We start from the raw sequence: 15,090 nt of genomic DNA on the forward strand, positions 1-15,090 counted from the left end.
TGGCACCCCACTTCAGCACTCTTGCCTGGAAAATTCCATGGACGGAGGAGCCTAGTGGGCTGCAGTCCATGGGGTCTTGACGTCGGACACGACTGAGTGACTTCACATTCACTTTTCACTTTCACGCATTGGAGAAGGAAATGGCAACCCACTCCAGTGTTCTTGCCTGGAGAATCCCAGGGACGGGGGAGCCTGGTGGGCTGCCATCTATGGGGTCGCACAGAGTCGGACACGACTGAAGCGACTTAGCAGCACATGGTTATTGTAATGAAATGACAATGTAACTGCAATGTAAGAGGGAGCTATTATTATGTTTCCTGTCCCAGTGCTGGTTACACAGACTTTGATCATTCAAATGCTGTTCACTGGCTTTAACCCTGCTGACAATTGGCAATTAACTGCTGACAATAAACTGCATTTTCTGTAAATACAGATGATGCCACTTTTCACCCCATATTGCTATCCTTTCACTCATCCAGTATTGCCTAATAAATAACTATATTTCCTTTCTCATCACTTTAACACACATTTTATCCAGGTCCAACAGTGCATATATATCAGAGTTTTGCTATTTCATGGCATAGTCTCAAAGTATGCATGGTCCATTTAAACATACTGAATCAGAGGACTGAATGAGGTCATCAGATCAACTTCTTTTCCCATGGGAATCTTCATCTGCATTGCTGTTGATAATTTCCCTTAAAGGAAGTATCAACTTTCAAGTAACTGCCCTTATAATCAAGAGTTTTTCTCCATAGCTCCCGTTTCTAAATCTCTTGCTACCACTTTAAGCATTGTTTTTGTCCTCATCTTTTCAGTGGAAATGAAATGCAGATGGTCAAAATTATGTCAGTATATTTAAAGAATCAAGGACTTAAGAAATTATAAATATAAGACTTTTTGCATTTCAGGCTTTTAAGGGCCATCCGTTTTCTGTGAACATGGCAAATTTATCTCGCCTGTCATCAGAAATGGCAGTGTTTTGATGTATAAAAGAGACAGAATTAGTATGGCTTTGAAACTAATTTTATAACATTCAGTGATGGCATCACCACTTTTCAAGGAGAAGGGACCAGCATGTCAATTCAAGGATAATGGTTAACTGGAAAAAAGGGAATCTATAGAGGTCAGATCCCCAGTTCTGTGAGAAGTCATAGACATATGGCTAAAATATAATGGAAAAAAAAGTGAAAGTGTTAGTTGTTCAGTTGTGTCCGACTCTTTGCGATCCTGTGGACTGTAGCCTGCCAGGCTCCTCTTTCCATGGAATCCTCCAGGCAAGAATACTGGAGTGGGTTGCCATTTCCTTCTCTAGGGGATCTTTCCAACCCAGATCTCTTGCATCGCAGGCAGATTCTTTACCATCTGAGCTAGCAGAGGAATCTAAATTCTCATGGCTTATTACTAAGGGGCTCCCAGTGACCAGGGACTGAAGACTGTCCTTAACAAGGGGTTCAGCTGGACCTAGAAAAGGTGCAGAGGGTACTATTATTGTACTCTATTATTCTAGGTGATAGGGAGATGAGTTAAAGAGAGGTTTTATCATTTGTCTAAGGCTTCACAGGCTAAAGGAGACAGGAGTCAAACCCAGGCAGTCTGGCCCCAGAGTCTAAACTTTAAACACTATCCTACACTGCATGAAAGTTTTGAGCTCACAGAAAGTGATCAATATTTTCACCTTATTTTTGGACATTTGCGGGGTGGGACCAATTTTATTTACATTTCCAAGCACAAGCCTTTCCACAGAGAAATTTAAAAAACAAAACCAAAACAACAAAAAATCTTCTTTTAAACAACACATGGGTGAAAATAATGAGAGTAACAATGAAAATACTATCTATCAGACTATTCTTAATATTGAAACTGAGCCACTATTGTGTTCCTATTTGAGAGATAGTGAAGGTACAGGTTAGGACTAGAATCAGGTTGGCAGTTAGAAGATCAAGGCCAGCAGCTTCATAAATAGTCTTCTCAACCCCTGTTTGGGCTTCAATTTCCACTTCTCTTAAATGAAGAAGTGAGTCTAGATAAGTGTTTTATAATCATGCTCCCTGAAGCTCTAGGCTATTTACAGAAAGCAGGAGACAGAAATGAGAAGTAGATACCTCTGGCCCCAAGATTCTCAGCCTCCAATTCAATCAGGACAGTTCTGTTTTTATCTGTTTTATATACCTGAGGTCAGAGACAAATTTTATTTGGGGATTAAAAAAAAAAAAAAGGTTCTGCTGCAAACCAAGAAAGAGAGACTGAAAAACCCCTTGGGCCATGTGAAATCTAAGAGTCCTATCACCTATGACATTTTTCATTAATCTCTAAATATGATTAACTTGAAGACTCCAGGTTGAAGAGGTTTTAGTAGCAGTTTCTAAATGTTTTCTTCCTTCTTATTTCTTTCTCAGGTGCTCTTTTTTTTCAGGGCTGGATAAAAATAAACAAGAATTATTTCCCTAATGTCTGTATTAGCAATATCGATCCACTCATCCAGGTCAAAGAACTTAGAATAAACTCCATGGAAAAGTGATGCTTCACTTAAAGGTGCCTCTGGTAAAGGGGCGTATTAACTCTTTAGCCCACAAGGAAAACAAGTAAGTCAAAAAGGGTTTGCAATAAGGTTGACATCCATCAATAGTTAATTGACCTTTTTCCTGTTTTAGTCTGAAGTTCTTCCTCCAAAAGCACAAAGCAATGAAATCAATATATGACTTAAACAGAAAAAGCACATGGTAAGTATCTAGATAAGACTCCTGCACTATAAGATTGTACTTTGTGTGAAAATGAACTGGAAGACAGAACTCTTAAACACCGAGGTAAGGTTTTCTGCCAGTGGAGGTGCAGAGCTGCACACTCAACATTAACAAAAACGTACACCCAAGTGTCTTTTAACTTGATGGAAAAGAGCACTAATGAAATATCCTTCCGGAAGTGGCAATAGGCTAGAAAGAGTTACAAGGGATGATAGCTGCTAAGGGATGACATTTTTAAGCTTCATACATGTAAATTATAGGAATTAAAAATGGATAGAGAATTTTAGAAAACTATCAAAAACTACCTGTTTTCCGAGAGGTTAGGGTTATTAGCACAAATCCAGATATCAAACAGTTCTTTTTCCTGATAATCAGTAGAAGGAGGCAAGACTCTCCACTTAAGGCAAAGATCTAAAATCATCAAAACAAAAACCACATATAAGAAAGACCACAATCAGAAGTGAATCTACCATAGTAAGACGTCAGGCTGTATATACTGAAAGTATGAAGCTATCTTTCAGTCCAAAGACAAGTGAATTCTTGACCATATACCATTATATTTGATGACACAAATGGTCTAGGATTCTGAGCTACCTAGAACACCATCAATAAATTATTATTGTTGCTGCCATTATTATTATTATTGCCATCATTGCTTAAGTTTTTTCCAGTTGGTTTCTGCTGGTTCCAGCCAAAAGAATATGAAGTAATAGGTCTCTCTTCACCTTTTCTTAAACCACAGGAAGGCATCCAGACTGACTCTTCCTTTTTTTCTGACCCACTGTTTATCTGCCAACAACCCCGTCCATCTCCACCCACACGACTAAGATAAGAAGGAAAACCAAACTCTACCATTTACACAGTTCCTTGTTCTGCGTTTCTTAGCGTTCTTATTCTGCTCTCCAGTCTGCACTTCTTGACTTCCTTGTCTCTTCCCCCTCTCAGTCCCTCCTCGTTTCCAGGCACTCCACTCTCTTCAGACTACTCCTCACTTCAACCCTGACTCCTCTCTACACCCTTTGTTGGTGGCTCTTGGGTAAATACTTCTTTCTCTCTGTTCATCTGAAATGGAGGCAGTCTGCACAGTGGTTAAGAATACGAGTGGTTTCACTACCTACCAAAAGGGGTTCCTGAGGCTTCTAAGATATAATATAATGATTAAAAAGACAACATTAGTAGCCATTTGGGATGGTTAATTTTATGTGCCAATTTGACAGAGCCATTGGGTACCTGGATATTTCGTCAAATATTATTCTGACGGTGTCAGTGCTTTGGATTAGATTAACATTTGAGTTGGTGGAATGAACAAAGCAAATTATGTTTCCTAATATGGTCAGTTGAGTTCAGTTCAGTTGCTCAGTTGTGTCCGACTCTTTGTGACCCCATGAATTGCAGCACTCCAGGCCTCCCAGTCCATCAACAACTCCTGGAATTTAACCAAACTCATGTTCATCAAGTCGGTGATGCCATCCAGCAATCTCATCTTCTGTCGTCCCCTTCTCCTCCTGCTCCCAATCCCTCCCAGCATCAGAGTCTTTTCCAATGAGTCAACTCTTCGCATGAGGTGGCCAAAGTCCTGGAGTTTCAGCTTTAGCATCAGTCCTTCCAAAGAACACCCAGGACTAATCTTTAGAATGGACTGGTTGGATCTCCATGCAGTCCACGGGACTCTCAAGAGTCTTCTCCAACAACACAGTTCAAAAGCATCAATTCTTTGGCACTCAGCTTTCTTCACAGTCCAACTCTCACATCCATACATGACCACTGGAAAAACCATAGCCTTGACTAGATGGACCTTTGTTGACAAAGTAATGTCTCTGCTTTTTAATACACTATCTAGGTTGGTCATAACTTTCCTTCCAAGGAGTAAGCGTCTCTTAATTTCATGGCTGCAATCACCATCTGCATTGATTTTGGAGCCCCAAAAATAAAGTCTGAAACTGTTTCCACTGTTTCCCCATCTGATTCCCATGAAGTGATGGGACCAGATGCCATGAACTTCGTTTTCTGAATGTTGAGCTTTAAGCCAACTTTTTCAACTCCTCTTTCACTTTCATCAAGAGGCTTTTTAGCTCCTCTTCACTTTCTGCCATAAGGGTGGTGTCATCTGTATATCTGAGGTTATTGATATTTCTCCCGGCAATCTTGATTCCAGCTTGTGCTTCTTCCAGCCCAGCGTTTCTCATTATGTACTCAGCATATAAGTTAATAAGCAGGGTGACAATATACAGCCTTGATGTACTCCTTTTCCTATTTGGAACCAGTCTGTTGTTCCGTGTCCAGTTCTAACTGTTGCTTCCTGACCTGCATACAGGTTTCTCAAGAGGCAGATCAGGTTGTCTGCTATTCCCATCTCTTTCAGAATTTTCTACAGTTTATTGTGATCCACACAGTCAAAGGCATTGGCATAGTCAAGAAAGCAGAAATAGATGTTCTTCTGGAACTCTCTTGCTTTTTGCATGATCCAGCAGATGTTGGCAATTTGATCTCTGGTTTCTCTGCCTTTTCTAAAACCAGCTTGAACACCTGGAAGTTCATGGTTCACGTATTGCTGAAGCCTTGCTTGGAGAATTTTGAGCATTACTTTACTAGTGTGTGAGATGAGTGCAATTGTGTGGCAGTTTAAGCATTCTTTCGCATTGCCTTTCTTTGGGACTGGAATGAAAACTGACTTTTCCAGTCCTGTGGCCACTGCTAAGGTTTCCAAATTTGCTGGCATATTGAGTGCAGCACTTTCACAGCATCATCTTCCAGGATTTAAAATAGCTCAAGTGGAATTCCATCACCTCCACTAGTTTTGTTCATAGTGATGCCTTCTAAGGCCCTCTTGACTTCACATTCCAGGATGTCTGATTTTAGGTGAGTGATCACACCACACTGATTATATTGGTCGGGAAGATATTTTTTGTACAGTTCTTCTGTGTATTCTTGTCACCTCTTCTTAATATCTTCTGCTTCTGTTAGGTCCAGCCCATTTCTGTCCTTTATTGAGCCCATCTTTGCATGAAATGTTCCCTTGGTATCTCTAATTTTCTTGAAGAGATCTCTAGTCTTCCCCATGCTGTTGTTTTCCTCTATTTCTTAGCATTGATCTCTGAGGAAGGCTTTCTTATCTCTTCTTGTATTCTTTGGAACTCTGCATTCAGATGCTTATATCTTTCCTTTTCTCCTTTGCTTTTCTCTTCCCTTCTTTTCACAGCTATTCGTAAGGCCTCCCCAGACAGCCACTTTTCTTTTTTGCATTTCTTTTCCACGGGGATGGTCTTGATCCCTGTCTCCTGTACAATGTCACGAACCTCATTCCATAGCTCATCAGGCACTCTATCAGATCTAGTCCCTTAAATCTATTTCTCACTTCCATTCTATAATCATAAGGAATTTGATTTAGGTCATACCTGAATGGTCTAGTGGTTTTCCCTACTTTCTTCAATTTAAGTCTGAATTTGGCAATAAGGAGTTCATGATCTGAGCCACAGTCAGCTCCTGGTCTTGTTTTTGGTGACTGTATAGAGCTTCTCCATATTTGGCTGCAAAGAATATAATCAATCTAATATGGTGGGCCTCAACAAATCAGTTGAAGGCCTGAATTGGGGGAAAAAGTTGACCCTCTTGCAAATAAGAGACAGTTCTTTCCGTCTTGAATCAAGACATCAGTTTTCCCTGTCTCCAAACTAGAACTAAACATCAGCTCTTCTTGGATATCAAATCTGTCAATATTTAGATTGGAACTATGTTTTCAGGCCTCCTAGTTCTCAGGCCTTGAAGCTCTGGAATTAAGCCAACGGCTCTCCCAGGTCTTTAGCTTGCTGACTAAGATCTTGGGACTTCTCAGCCTCCTCAATCATCTGAGCCAATTCCCTATGATTAATATCTATCTATCCATCCATCCATCCATAGATCTATCTATCCTATTGTTTCTCTTTTTCTGGAGAACATAATACACTATCCTAAGCACTGAATAAAATTTACATGTGTTAATTAATTGTATTTTCACAAAACTGCATAATGTAACTATAAATACTAACTTCATTTTATAAAAAAGAAAATTGAAGCTTAGAGAAGTTAAGAAATTTGCTCAATTTCACCTGGCTTTCAGGTACTAGAGATTGGATTCTGGCAATAAGTTGCACATATCAAATACACACAGTCATTTTTAACCAGCAATGTTATCATCCAATAGGTTGTTGCACACAGTCATCAATTTTCTCAATTACACCTTCTAAGTGCCTGTCATGTGTGTTCCTCTTAAATCTCACTGCCATACCTTTATTCAGACCTGTGTAATTCCTCACCTGGATCCTGGATTATGCCAAAAGTCTTGTCCGCAGAGCTATGACCCTAACCTTTTCTTTAGGCCTTCTCCAAATCATCTTGCACTGAGCTGCCAGAGCAACCTTGCTACAAGTGACATCTAACCAGTCAGGTCCCGTTTGGACCACCCCAGGCTCAAGGCTGGGGAGGTGTTCCCTTGTTGTTCTGTCACTAACTCATGTCCGACTCTTTGAGACCCCATGAATTGGAGCATGCCAGGCTCCCTTGTCCTTCACTATTTCCCAAAGCTTGCTCACATTCAAGTCCAAGGGGTTCCCTTGGCCCTGTGTAAGGAGCTACAGTGTGATTGTTTGTTTGCTTGATTGCTTCCCCCACTGGACGGCAGATTCCCTGCAGACAGTGGAGACCCATAATAAGCTTCAATGCTTTAGTGATATTTCTCTCCTTTTGAAAAACTTCCAATGCCTCTCCATTGCTTATTAAAGCTAAAACTCCTTATCCTGGCATTCAAGGCCATTGAACATGTTTACACAACCTAATAATTTTATCTTTTATTATTTACTCATTATTGATTCACTCAGTAGTCAATTGCTAAGTATCTACTATTATTTAACACAGTGTTAAGTATTAAAAACTGGAAAATTACTGTTTCTATTATTCACCACAATAATATTAGCTGAAGGGCACACTATATATTAACACATATTTCCAACTATACCTCTGCTTTCAAAAACTGACTTGAAAGACCAAGGCAAAGGCCGCCTTGTCATGAAGGCTTGCTTCAATTTTCTCTCTTCCCTTTCTTTGAAACCTCAAAGAATTATGGGTCTCTTTGAGATTATTTACATTATTTTCACCTCTATTACAATTACTTTCATGCTTGTCTTAACCTTTCTCTTAGACCCTAATCTCTTGGAAAGCAAGAAGCCTGTCTTACTTCATCTTTGTCTTTTTTTTTTTTTTAACACAGTGACTTGCAATATTAGGCTCTTACTAAAAGTGTGCTAACTTGAATGGAATTTAATACTCACCACACTGAATCATGCATGGGATGGCCATGGCTTGTCTTCTTTGATACTGAACAGAATCTGAAGATTTTTCCATGTCCTTATTATCTGGGTATCCAAATTCATTCCAAAATAATGTTAGATTTCTGTTACCTAGAAAAAAAGAAATTAAAAAAAAAGGCAAGAAGAAAATAATGAAAGAAAGTAAAACCAATAAGATTAAGATGATAAGTAAAGGGAAATTTCGACATAAACACATGTACATACAATATGATTTCAAATATGTAAAAACTAATAACATATAGAAACAAGTGATTAAGATGTTTAACACTGGTTTTGAGTATGGATGAAATTGTTTTCTACTTTATACTTTCTTGCACTTTTCTAAACTATATACAATAGATATGCATTATAATAAAACCACAGTTATAAAAATAGATCTATACTTTTATTGTTATAATAAAATACACTGACATTTAAAACTGTACTGATTAAAAAGCCACCCTTAAGGCTAGTGGTACAAATATTTATCATCTTGTTTCACAGCCAGTTTCTATTTTATCTCTGGCTCCCTTTTCTTTCAGGCTGTATTGTTTATGCCCTACCCTTGCCCCGGATTCTGAACTGCTCCCTTGTTTAGAAGCAGCACTTGTCAGGCATCCTCCTTAAGAGGCTGTGTTCTTACCCACTGATCCAGCAATAGAACTGTTAGGAATCTTCCCTACAAAACATACAGCACAATGGCCATATACATGAGAGCACTGTATGAATAGGAAAACAAAACAAAACAAACCCTGGAAACAAAGTAAGAGCCTAGAATTGTTTAGTCACTGAGTACTGCCCGACTCTATTATGTAGCCCGCCAGGCTTCTCTGTCCGTGGGATTTCCCAGGTAAGAATACTGCAGTGGGTTGCCATTTCCTTCTCCAGGGATCTTTTTGACCAGGGATCAGACTCACGGCTCTTGCACTGGCAGGTGGATTCTCAGGGAACTGACAAATCCCATTTTCAAACAAGGGGACACTAGGCAACCTTTAAATTAAAAAGTTAGAGCTAAATATATTATTGTGTCAAGATCTTTAAAAGATGTAAAATAGCAAACCTAGTATAATCAACTTTTGTAATGTAAAAAAAGAGTATATGTATAAAATGCTGATAGCCATGCTTTTCTTTTCCTAACAGCAAACAAAAGAAAGTTTTAATAGTGGATACCACTGGGAAAAGGATAGAGAGAGAGAGGAAGGCAGGGAAAGGTACTTTTAATTTTCATTTTTCACTTTCTGAACACTTGAGTATTTTTACATGTGCATTTATTACTTTAAAAACTGGGACGACCCAGAGGGATGGTACGGGGAGGGAGGAGGGAGGGGGGTTCAGGATGGGGAACACGTGTATACCTGTGGTGGATTCATGTTGATGTATGGCAAAACCAATACAATGTTGTAAAGTAATTAACCTCCAATTAAAATAAATAAATTTATATTAAAAAAATAAAAATACTTTTTTGAAAAAGAATTCAAATTTAACATTCTGTCCAATATGGTAATCAACTGGCCACACGTAGCTACTGAGCGCTTGAAATGTGGAAGACACAGAACATTTCATCAAAGTACATGTAAGGTTCTAAAATAGATACCTTAGAAATAAAATATATAAAATAGGGCCAGCCTTATATCAACCTTAATATATGACCAAGTAATCCAAGCAAAACACCAATAAACACCTTTACATTTTCCTATACCTGTTAAGATTTAGGTTCAGAATGTTATATGCCTTTAAGACCAGCAGGGAAGGGACTCAGTGTTGAAAAGGCGCTTTGCAGTTGGATGCGTTGACAGTTCAATTCAGTTCAGTTCAGTTCAGTTCAGTCGCTCAGTTGTGTCCGACTCTTTGCAACACCATGAATCGCAGCACGTCAGGTCTCCCTGTCCATCACCAACTCCTGGAATTCACCCAAGCCCATGTCCATCGAGCTGGTGATGCCATCCAGCTATTTCATCCTCTCGTCCCCTTCTCCTCCAGCCCCATATCCCTCCCAGCATCAGAGTCTTTTCCAACGAGTCAACTCTTCGCATGAGATGGCCAAAGTACTGGAGTTTCAGCTTCAGCATCATTCCCTCCAAAGAAATCGCAGGGCTGATCTCCTTCAGAATGGACTAGTTGCATCTCCTTGCAGTCCAAGGGACTCTCAAGAGTCTTCTCCAACACCACAGTTCAAAAGCATCAATTCTTCAGCTCTCAGCTTTCTTCACAGTCCAACTCTCACATCCATACATGACTACTGGAAAAACCATAGCCTTGACTAGACGGACCTTTGTTGGCAAAGTAATGCCTCTGCTTTTCACTACGCTATCTAGGTTGATCATAACTTTTCTTCCAAGGAGTAAATGTCTTTTAATTTCATGGCTGCAGTCACCATCTGCAGTGATTTTGGAGCCCACCCCCCAAAAATGAAGTCTGACACTGTTTCCACTGTTTCCCCATCTATTTCCCATGAAGTGATGGGACCAGATGCCATGATCTTAGTTTTCTGAATGTTGAGCTGGAAGCCAACTTTTTCACTCTCCTCTTTCACTTTCACAAGAGGCTTTTTAGTTCCTCTTCACTTTCTGCCATAAGGGTGGTGTCATCTGCATATCTGAGGTTATTGATATTTCTCCTGGCAATCTTGATTCCAGCTTGTGCTTCTTCTAGCCCCACAAATTCCCTGGTCTCCTACCTTGTCTCTTCACAAAATCTCTGCTAGTTCTTGCCAAAATGTCCCTTTGTATTCTGCTTCCTTGGTCTTTCTCAACTCAGACTTTCAGTTTTCTGCTTTTTGCTCAGCATGTGGTTTTGGCTCAGCCCAGACTTTACCCTTTCACTGTACACCAGAATCTGATTTACTCTTTGGTGTCTGGACAGGACTCCTAAGGTCTTGTTCTCTGATTTCCAGAAGAACTACTCAATTCTTGCTATGTTAAGGCAGAAAGAGCTGTAGATTAAAGTCAGGTAACTTTGAGTGCTGTCTCTACCACACACTTATTGTGTAATTGTGGGAAGCCAGTAAAGTTTCTTATTCATAAAATGAGTGTCTACTCTAACTTACCTTACTTACATGGTCATCACTAATAATAAATATGAAGGTGCATTAAAAATTATAGTGTTGTGCAGAAACTTATGCTGCTGTATCATATTTGTTCTTTCTTTAAATGTTATTTCCCCAAGAACACCTCACCTTCTCAAAAAAGGAACTGTGTTTATTAGGTACTGCACCCTGTACCTAATAAATCCACAAAATGTTTTGCTGCCGTTCTTGACAAAATAGCTCCTTACTGTGTTCTTTAGGGTAAAATCAAAGTGAAATAATGTCTCTCCCTAAAAATATTAATTAATCACAGCTAACACAACCCAGCAAACATAAAACAAGTATCAACTGTGAAGCCAAATATAAATATCTTAAGAGCAGGAAAACCACTAGGATGTTAGAAACACAAGTACATGCCTCTCAGGGGTGGGTGATAGCTGCTCTGTGATCATATCACTCTTACAACGCTTACACATTATATTTCAGTCCACTTTATGCCTGTTTTCCCTCTAAAAAGTGAAATTCTTAAAGATAATGGCTATGTTTAGGATCTTGTTTTTACTAGCTGACATTCAGAGCTTAATGTTTACTTATGAAACTGAATAACTCTAAAGAATTACTGGCTATCAAAAGCATGAGAACACTCAGTAGCTCAACATCTAATGACCAGGACTTACAGAAGATATGCCATTTGAAGTCAGTATCAGGGCAAAAGAAACAACCAGCTATATTCAATCCAGGAATTAGAAACGGTTTTCCCTAACTGCCAATGCAATCTTGGCTTTTTTTTCCCATCAGACAGAAGCTATGCCAATATGCACAATTTCTAATGTGTTAATAAAACAAATTTCCATTGAATGAACCCTGAAGACTACGTAGATGCTTCAGCAAGTGGGTAAGTTGGCTAAAGAAATGGCCACGGGAGGAAACATACCACACACAAATATTTTTTTCATGTGTTACTCAGTCTACAGAGATTCATACAACTATCCTGAGAGGGAAAAAATTTCTCCCATACAAAAAAATAATCAGTGGATTTTCAGCAGAAGTCTTAGAGAGTGGTATGATATAATCAAAGCACCAAAAGGAGAAACAATAACCTGCCAACCAAGAATACATTACCAATATTGAAACTGTCCTTCAGAAATGAGGTAGAGATAAAGAATTTCCAAAACAAACAAAATTGAGGGGGTTCATTACTAGATCTGCCTTACAAGAAATGCTATAGGAAATTCTTCAAGCTGACATGAAAGGAAACTAGTAACTTAAAAATTTGAAAATACAAAACTCACTGGTAAGGGTAAGTATACAGTCAAATTCATAATATTCTAATTCTGTAATGATGGTATGTAAGTCACTTAACTCTAATGTTAACATGAAGCTTAAAAGACAAAGTTCAAAAAACAACCATAGCTACAATAATTTATGAATGAACACAATATTAAAATATGTAAACTGTGAAATCAGTCAGTTCAGTCACTCAGTTGTGTCTGACTCTTTGCGACGCCCTGGACTGCAGCATGCCAGGCTTCCCTATCTATCACCAACTCCCAGAGCTTACTCAAACTCATGTCCGTTTAGTTGATGATGCCATCCATCCTCTGTCGTCCCCTTCTCCTCCTGCCTTCAATCTTTCCCAGCATCAGGGTCTTTTCCAAGGAGTCACTTCTTCACATCAGGTGGCCAAAGTATTGAAGTCTCAGCTTCGGTATCAGTTCTGCCAATGAATATTCAGGACTGATTTCCTTTAGGATGGACTGGTTGGATCTCCTTGCAATCCAAAGGACTCTCAAAAGTCTTCTCCAACACCACAGTTCAAAAGCATCAATTCTTCGGTGCTCAGCTTTCTTTATGGTCCAACTCTCACATCCATACATGACCACTGGAAAAAGCATAGCTTTGACTAGATGGACCTTTGTTGGCAAAGTAAAGAACATAAAATGCTTGTAGGGGGAGGGAGTAAGAAGGTTTTTCTATGTGATTGAAGTTAAGTTGCTGTAAACTTAAAATAGACTGTTATAACTATAAGATGTTTCATAGTTATAGTTTCACAACCACAAAGCAGAAATCTATAGCAGATGTACAAAAGGGAAAGAGAAAGGAGCCAAAGCATAGCACTACAGGAAATTATCATATCACAAAGGAAGAGACCAAGAGAGAAAGAAACAAACAAACTACAAAAAAGCCAGAAAACAACTGATAAGATGGCAATAGTAAGTCCTTATCTATCAATAATTATTTTAAATAATTTAAATATATTAAATATTTTAAATATAAATGGATTATATTCGCTAATCAAAAGATGTAAAATTACTGAATAGATAAAAACCAAGACTCCACTATACGCTGTCTATAAAAGACTCACATCAGTTTTAAGGATATACATAGGTTCAAAGTGAAAGGATGGGAAAAAACATACCATACAAATGAAAATCAAGAGAGTGGGTAGCTATATCCAAAACATACTTTAAGTACGTTGGAGGAGAAAAGAAGATCATTATTTAATGATAAAGAAGTTGATTCACCAAGAGGCTATTAACATCATATAAATACATACACTCACCATCAGAGCACCTAAATATATTAAGCAAATATTAACAGACCTAAAGGTAGAAATAACCTCAGATATGCAGATGACACCACCCTTATGCAGAAAGTGAAGAGGAACTAAAAAGCCTCTTGATGAAAGTGAAACAGGAAAGTGAAAAAGTTGGCTTAAAGCTCAATATTCAGAAAACTAAGATCATGGCATCTTGTCCCATCACTTCATGGGAAATAGATAGGGAAACATTGGAAACAGTGTCAGACTTTATATTTTTGGGCTCCAAAATCACTGCAGATGGTGACTGCAGGCATGAAATTAAAAGACGCTTACTCCTTGGAAGGAAAGTTATGACCAATCTAGATAGCGTAGTGAAAAGCAGAGGCATTACTTTGCCAACAAAGGTCCGTCTAGTCAAGGCTATGGTTTTCTAGTGGTCATGTATGGCTGTGAGAGTCAGACTGTGAACAAAGCTGAGTGCTGAAGAATTGATGCTTTTCAAGTGTGGTGTTGGAGAAGACTCTTGAGAGTCCCTAGGACTGCAAGGAGATCCAACCAGCCCATTCTAAAGGAGATCAGTCCTGGGTGTTCTTTGGAAGGACTAATGCTAAAACTGAAACTCCAGCACTTTGGCCACCTCATGCGAAGAGTTGACTCATTGGAAAAGACTCTGATGCTGGGAGGGATTGAAGGCAGGAGGAGAAGAGGACGACAGAAGATGAGATGGCTGGATGGCATCACTGACTTGATGGACGTGAGTCTGAGTGAACTCCGGGAGTTGGTTGATGGACAGGGAGGCCTGGCGTGCTGCGATTCATGGGGTTGCAAAGAGTCAGACACGACTGAGCGACTGAACTGAACTGAAAGGTAGAAATAGAGAGCAATGCAATAATATAGGGGACTGCAATACCCTTCTTTTAACAATGGATAAGACCATCCAGAGAGAGAGTTATAAGGAAAAATGGACATTAAATATAAAATGTACCCAACATTAGAAAATACAATATTTCATCCAAAAGCAATAAAATTCACATTCTTCTTAAATGCCCATGGAATATTTTCCAGGACAGATCATATATTATGTCACAAAACAAGTTAACAAATTTACAAGGACTGAATTGTATCAAGTATCTTTTCTGACCATAATGGTATAAAACTAAAATCAACAAGTGGAAGACAGCTGGAAAATTCACAAATATGTGGAAATTAAACATCAGACTACTGAAAAACCAATGACTCAAAGGGGAAATTAAAAGGGCAATTTTAAATATATTAAGGTGAGTTCGACACAACTGAAGTGACTTAGCAGCAGTAGCAGCAGCAAGGTAAAATTAAGGAAACAATTCCATTTACTACTGCATCAAAAAGAATGAAATACATAGGAATAAATCTACCAAAGAGGCAAAAGACCTACACCCTGGAAACTATAAGACACTGATGAAAGAAACCAAAAACAAC

At 38.9% G+C, this 15,090-nt stretch overlaps 1 protein-coding gene across 2 annotated transcripts in view; it reads right to left on the reverse strand.

Annotated features, from left to right (window-relative positions):
• Positions 1-15,090, reverse strand: part of MORC1 (MORC family CW-type zinc finger 1) — a 169,449-nt gene that overhangs the window by 64,491 nt on the left and 89,868 nt on the right. For both annotated transcript variants that reach the window (XM_060417526.1, XM_060417522.1), the window contains exons 15-16: positions 8,048-8,176; positions 3,050-3,155 (exon numbers count right to left, since the gene is read on the reverse strand). In XM_060417526.1, the coding sequence (XP_060273509.1) occupies positions 3,050-3,155; positions 8,048-8,176 (235 nt within the window). The remainder of the gene's footprint in view (positions 1-3,049; positions 3,156-8,047; positions 8,177-15,090) is intronic.

The sequence above is a fragment of the Ovis aries genome, chromosome 1, assembly GCF_016772045.2.
Source record: "Ovis aries strain OAR_USU_Benz2616 breed Rambouillet chromosome 1, ARS-UI_Ramb_v3.0, whole genome shotgun sequence".
Classification (NCBI taxonomy): domain Eukaryota; kingdom Metazoa; phylum Chordata; class Mammalia; order Artiodactyla; family Bovidae; genus Ovis; species Ovis aries.